The following is a 6,458-nucleotide window of genomic DNA, read 5'->3' as shown; positions in this document are numbered from 1 at the left end:
TGAAGCTTGGACGTGTGTGTGTGTGTGTGTGTGTGTGTGTGAGAGAGAGAGAGAGAGAGAGAGAGAGAGAGAGAGAGAGTGAGAGACAGGAAGATTTGTTGGCTTGGGCATTTCGTACTAATAAAGAGTAAAAGTATAATCTCTAATTAAGGCTACACAATAGAATTAGTTCATTTTTATTTAGAAATATTACGCGAAAAAGTCTTTGGCTTGATTTTTTTTTCTTCACTTCCCAAGCCTTGCAACCATAAACTTAAAGTGGATGTAGATTAATGAATTGAAAGTGATCCCTTAAAAGCATTGGTGGGTGACTTTCTCTATACTCTTTGTTAATTACTTTTGAGTTTCATTGCCCAATTGTTCCTCTTTAAACTCAAAGACCACGGTTTACATGTCTAATACACATGCCTTTAATGAACCAAATCAATAAATTGAAAAAGCCACGGCATTTGAAAAGGAATATAAAATTTAGAAAATCCTATAGATGTTCATTACATTTTTCAGTTATTTCGTACTTGGCATTTGAAAAGGAATATAAAATTTAGAAAATCCTATAGATGTTCATTACATTTTTCAGTTATTTCGTACTTCTTTCTTTTTAACCCTCCGTAACACTTTTGAGAAGAAAATTCTACAATTGGATAATGCTATGCCTATGGTTTGGCCAAGTGTTATCCACCACAATTATTACTATTTTGTGTGTGTATGTTGAGGGGGGGAGAGAAACGTGTGTATTGCTATGTGTGCAAATATTGCTATTTTGGGTGTGTGTGTTTGGGGGGAGAGAGAGAGAGATGTGTATTGCTAGTTAGTGAGTGTGTGTGGGGAGAGAGAGATGTGTATTGCTAGTTAGTGAGTGTGTGTGGGGAGAGAGAGAGATGTGTATTGCTAGTTAGAGGAGGAGTTTGCAAAGCTAGAGGAGTTTAAGTAACTAGCGGAGATTTGCTCGCTATCCGAAAGGAAGGAAGGTAAGCGGGTCATGGTCATCTGAGGGGCAGGGTTAGGAGGATCCTCGTCAACATCAACGGTTCCCTCAATTAGCTGGATAACACGGGACATTGAAGGGCGCATGGAAGGCATCTGCTGAATGCACCAGAGCCCAATTCTAAGGAATCGGAGTTGCTCGAGTGCCTCTTGTTGCGAGCAGGGTGGTTCTTCATATTGGGTAGCCACAGCTGTTGGAATTAATGCTCGTGTCCACTATACGAGTGTGAACGCCCATCACGAAGTGATGCAAATGAATGGGTGCTTCTACTTCTATATAAATGTAACCAATCGATCAATCAATTAACAACGATTCATCTGCAACTACGAGCGCGACTCTTGCTTCTAAGCGATGGCGAACGATCTGAGTAACAGTTAATTTATGCTTATCAATTAATGTTCTGCTAATGATGTTTTAATTAATTGTAATCGCTACCTCCTCCAAACTTCAACATGGTATCAGAGCCTGCTTTTCTGGAGAGCCTGTGTGGGCCTGCATCGCCTCCGCCACCTTCGCAAGCCAATCAAAATCTCTCCGCCACCTTCGCAATCCAACCAAAATTGACCACCGCCTTCCCGCACACTGCCAAGGATCCAACAACTCCACGAACAACCTACAATATCTCTCTTCTACTCCTGCAGTCGTACCTTCTTTCGCATTGGAGCCCGACTCCTTCCCATATTCGATGTCGTCACCTCCACTTTCGATGTCGCTTCTTACTCGCACGCGATCCCTTGCCGACCTTTACACACAAACAGACCGTCTTGAAGCCCTCCTATCTGAGCATCTTCGTGAGCCTTCTTTCGCGCATGGATGCAACCTTCCTTCGGCTTATCCCTCCGAGAACCACGTCGTCACAAGGTGAAGCTGGCCGCCATCCGTCAAATTTCTTTTTTTAATTTAAATTAAAAAAAAAAAACAATAACCAACAACTAACAATAACTTTTTTTTTAATTTTATTTTTATAAAATAACTTTAACATAGATAACTTTAACGAAGATAATTTTATTAACTATACTAAACCGTTTTTATAAAAAAAAAACTATTAATAACTATAAACTTTATTTTTTTTATTTTTTTTAAAAAAGCCCACAATATTTTTTTTAAAAAAAAAGCCCACAATACTTAAAAATCAATATTTTTTTTTTGAACAACCAATAGTAACACAAAAAATTAACACAAATCAATAATAACAATAAACTTTAACAAAAGTTAATATTTTATTTGTAAGCAATAAAAATAATTTTATTTAATAATTTACTCACATCATGAACATGCCTAAATATTCAGGCTATTCATGAGCGCAAACATGCCTACTCTTTCAGGCTATTTGCGTGCACACATAACATTTTATACAAAAATGATAAAAACTTTTCAAATAATAATAATGATAATTAAAAGAAACAAACAAACAAATAAACAACATAAATGGGCAAAGACCCACAAAAAGGCAAAGACCTACCAATGGACAGTGACCCGTAAAATAGCCCAAAGAGGCATCAACCCGTTGGAGTGTTGGCCACACCCACGAGGTATGATATTAAAACAAAATTATGGGTGATATAATCGTCCACCCTATGCGCCCAAAGTGGCATGAAACAACCCAAACAGAGAATTGTGAATCCCCAAGAGGGAAACAACTATGCCCAAAGAGGCAAATTGAGCCCATTGGAGTGTCTACAGCATCCATGAGGCCAAAATTAAACATTGGTCTTCGACAAGCTGAAAACGAATCAGCCTCTGAGCGATGACAAATTAAACTTAATTGTACATACACACTTGTAAATAACATCATATCACATATATATTTTGATAATTCAACTCATACTCATATATTAATTTCTCTTTTGACATGTACCCAATGCAATACTTGGAATTCCACTACTCGACTTGAGGGGGAGAATACGGATGGCAAGTCTGAGAGTGGAAGAACTTGTGTTTCGACATCGTATCGAAACACACATGTTGCAGTTACTACCAAGCACAATGTCTCAACATCATATTGGAACATGTGTCTTGTGGTTGTCAAGGAGATCAACTTCGACAAAAAGCATATCGAGATAATCACAAAACAAATGCCTTGCGATTACCAAAGCAGTTATATCATCATCGACTTATGATGTAAAGATATATAGCATTACACATGAATTCATAATGCATACATCACTATACACATCACATTTCCTCATTCACCCTCATGCGGACATTCGCATTAAGGGGGAGTGTTGGAATTAATGCTCGTGTCCACTATACGAGTGTGAACGCCCATCACGAAGTGATGCAAATGAATGGGTGCTTCTACTTCTATATAAATGTAACCAATCGATCAATCAATTAACAACGATTCATCTGCAACTACGAGCGCGACTCTTGCTTCTAAGCGATGGCGAACGATCTGAGTAACAGTTAATTTATGCTTATCAATTAATGTTCTGCTAATGATGTTTTAATTAATTGTAATCGCTACCTCCTCAAAACTTTCACAACAGCTTCATGGGGAAGTAGTTCTCCTGCTGAGATGCTCTGGAGTGCCCAGTCCAGGAGCCACATATGGTCATTTACCATCTTAGGGCCGCGCACGAGCTCCAGTAGCAGCATGCCAAAGCTGTAAACATCCGCTTTGAAGGTCACCTCGTCGCTTGTCAGCCACTCGGGGGCCATGTAGCCCCGCGTGCCGCGCATGCCGGATATGGTAAGGTGGCTTTCGCGCAGGTGGAAGCGCCTCGCAAAGCCGAAGTCCGCCACCTTGGCGGAGAAATCGTGGTCGATCAGGACATTCTGTGGCTTGATGTCGCAGTGGAGGATGCGCGGGCTGCAATCATGATGAAGATATGCAATACCGCGGGCGGTGCCCAGCGCGATAGAGTAACGTGTGGCCCAATCCAGGGGCTGTTGTATGGCGGCGGCGCCGGAGAGATACCTGTCCAGTGACCCGTTTTCCATGTACTCGAACACAAGCGCCCTCCTCTCCCCAGCTCGTTCACCTGTGCAGTAGCCCAAGAGGCTTACTAGATTGACGTGGTGGATCTTGCCTAAGGTGCTCACCTCTGACCTGAACTGCTTGGCTCCTCGATGGGCATCTCTATCAGCTCCATCCTGGCCGTCCCTGAAAGTGTCCCCCTTGAGGACCTTCACGGCTACCGCCACTCGCTCTGTGCTGTTAGTCCCCGCCCTCTTCTTTTCCATCCACCCTTTGAACACTTTACCACAACTCCCCTCCCCTAATAACTCGCTGAAATTGTTTGTTGCCTCTACCAGCTCCTGGTATGTCGGCCCAGCATCAGAGACATCGACCATCTGCTGATCAGGTTCCATGATTGACCGAGGTCTGCCATTGCTCTTCCGTGCCAAAAACAACCAAGCACACCACACAATTGCGGCCGCCACCACCCCGCCCGCCACTCCTACGCCAATCGCCACTCCGTTCTTAACCCCACTACCTGACGCATTAGCGCCGGCGGCTACCACTTTGATCAACAAAGTGTTACCAGCTGTGGAGTAGCCATTCATCAAATATCCTGTGGTCCCATTGCCCTTGAGAAAACAGGTGTTGTCATTTCTGTGGGAGGCAGCTATGCATGTACATTTGTTCAAGCACAGTGTTTTGCATTGGGCTATGCCCACATCGGGTTGGTTACTCAAGTCATTGTAGTAGTAATCGCTGTCGGCCATCTCAACCATGCTAAATCCACCACTCATGCCGCCATCTCCTGATGGGGCGCAGGTCGCACTAAAATTGATGTTGCTACCACAGCCTTGTGAACGATCTTGAACATCCATGGCATAGTAACCAGGTGGGCAGGTGCAGTTTATTGTCCCATCTGCTAGCTCGTTACAGATTCCAAACGGACCGCAAGGGCTTCCCAGCTTGCACTTATCATCCACAATCTCCCATGTCTCTTGCCATGACCTTGCACTGGCTTGCCAACTGTAGATTCGGAGATTACCATCTTGATCCAGCGTTAATCGGCTCACTGGCATAGAGCCATTGCTGTAAAAGGATTTACCATAGTCTTGATTAATCAAGAAATCTCCACTCACATTCATATTTGCATACATGTATATGAAGTCGACGTTGTGGTACAATGCGTGCAGATACAGGTTCTGCTGATAATCTGTTGCAAGGTGGAACCTACCTGATACATAAGACGTCTGATTCTCCCTTGACTGCAACAGATAGGGTTTGTTTACTACCAGATCCACATCCGCAGAATCCCCATACTTTGGGAGCATAAGAGAGTCCGTGAGCTCTGCAAAGCTCTGCCATAAAATGTTCTTGCTCTGATCCAGCAGCACCAGGTTTCCTGTGTCTTGCAATTCTGCAAAAGAAACTTTGCTAATTTTGCCACTGCTCCAAACAACGTTTTCCCTTGAATCAGAAAGCTCTAAAATGCCTTGGCTTGTGAAATTGAACATGGCACCACTTTCCATCACCGGATTATCGCTATCCTTCAATTTAGCCGGCCACCAGAGGGATGTTTTGTTTGGATCACTGGTAAACCATATTGACAGCAAATACTCATTATGGCTAATGTTCTTAAAACCAAAAGTGCAAACTCCATTCTCGGACAGCCAGTAATTAGCGCTGCTTAGCTGAGTAGCTGCAAAAGAGGCGTTGCGCCCGGGCTGAAATACTGTTGCAGCAGCGCCAGTGCTACTCACAAGGAAACTCCCAACTAACCAGCACCCAGCTAGAAGAAGAAGAGAAACTCGGCCCGCCATGCTTGATTATTGATCAATTTGTAAGATCAAGAGGATTAAGGAGGTTTATTAAGGTTAACATAGGTAAAAGACAGGGAGAGGCAGATAGGCTGTAGATCTTGAAGCTCTTAAAATAACAGTGGGAAAAAAACTGAAGCAGGTGAGGGAAAAACAGAGATAAGCACAATATTAGTACTTTCCTCTTCCACAATTCGGTGACTTTCGGGGCAAAAACTAGCTACATGCGAGTAGTTTTTTTATTGTTTTCCATGATTGAGAAAATGAAGTCATAAAGTAGGAGAGGTTGAAAACGTGTTCTTGACCCAAACTTTTCCACGGTTGAATTCAGTCAAAATTTAGTCTATCTTAAGAAAAACGTACAACTTTGTGGAGCACCAAAAGCCACACGCACCAAAAGGGCACCATAGGGGAGTGGAAAGGAACACAAATAGAAGCAAGACTTCAAGCAATCAATGGGCCTTTTCACACTACCTCAAACCACCTAGCATAGAACAACCTCAAAACACTTAGTCGGCAATGATACATAGAGAAAAAACAAACCCAAAAAAAAAACAGCAAATTTGAAAAGGTTACATAGTGAGAGTGTGCCACACCAAAGTATTCCAAATCCCAATGATAATATTTTGAACTAATCCATGGCAGGTTCAAATGTCACCTACACTAGGTCAAAACTTTAAATTGCATAAGCAGAGCTCCAATCAAAGCCACATTTGAGTTTCTACTTGAAAGCGGAAACTTTAAAAAAAAATTA

General features: G+C 42.4%; 1 protein-coding gene across 1 annotated transcript; it reads right to left on the bottom strand.

Moving 5' to 3' along the window:
* Nucleotides 1-873: 873 nt before the first annotated feature.
* LOC147619501 (G-type lectin S-receptor-like serine/threonine-protein kinase LECRK4) lies at nt 874-5,898 on the bottom strand. The gene is made up of 3 exons (XM_086773452.1): nt 3,453-5,898; nt 1,451-1,727; nt 874-1,200 (listed from the first exon to the last, which is right to left on the bottom strand). The coding sequence occupies exons 1-3, from the start codon at nt 5,705-5,707 to the stop codon at nt 889-891; spliced, it is 2,844 nt and encodes a 947-aa protein (XP_086629578.1). The 5' UTR covers nt 5,708-5,898; the 3' UTR covers nt 874-888.
* Between the last annotated feature and the right edge of the window lie 560 nt (nt 5,899-6,458).

The sequence above is a fragment of the Cibotium barometz genome, chromosome 33, assembly GCF_041138505.1.
Source record: "Cibotium barometz isolate CiBa-2024 chromosome 33, ASM4113850v1, whole genome shotgun sequence".
Classification (NCBI taxonomy): Eukaryota; Viridiplantae; Streptophyta; class Polypodiopsida; order Cyatheales; family Cibotiaceae; genus Cibotium; species Cibotium barometz.
The sequence above is the reverse complement of the archived record's forward strand: the minus strand, read 5'-3'. Positions and strand labels throughout refer to the sequence as shown.

What these genes read in the sequence shown, in the direction of transcription:
- LOC147619501 (XM_086773452.1), bottom strand. Translation starts at nt 5,707, where the DNA reads ATGGCGGGCCGAGTTTCTCTTCTTCTTCTAGCTGGGTGCTGGTTAGTT. An exon ending in GTTGTGAAAGTTTTGAGGAG is followed by an intron (nt 1,728 to 3,452) that starts GTAGCGATTACA and finishes TTGTGTGTAAAG; the next exon opens with GTCGGCAAGGGATCGCGTGC. An exon ending in CAGGCTCTCCAGAAAAGCAG is followed by an intron (nt 1,201 to 1,450) that starts GCTCTGATACCA and finishes ACACTCGTATAG; the next exon opens with TGGACACGAGCATTAATTCC.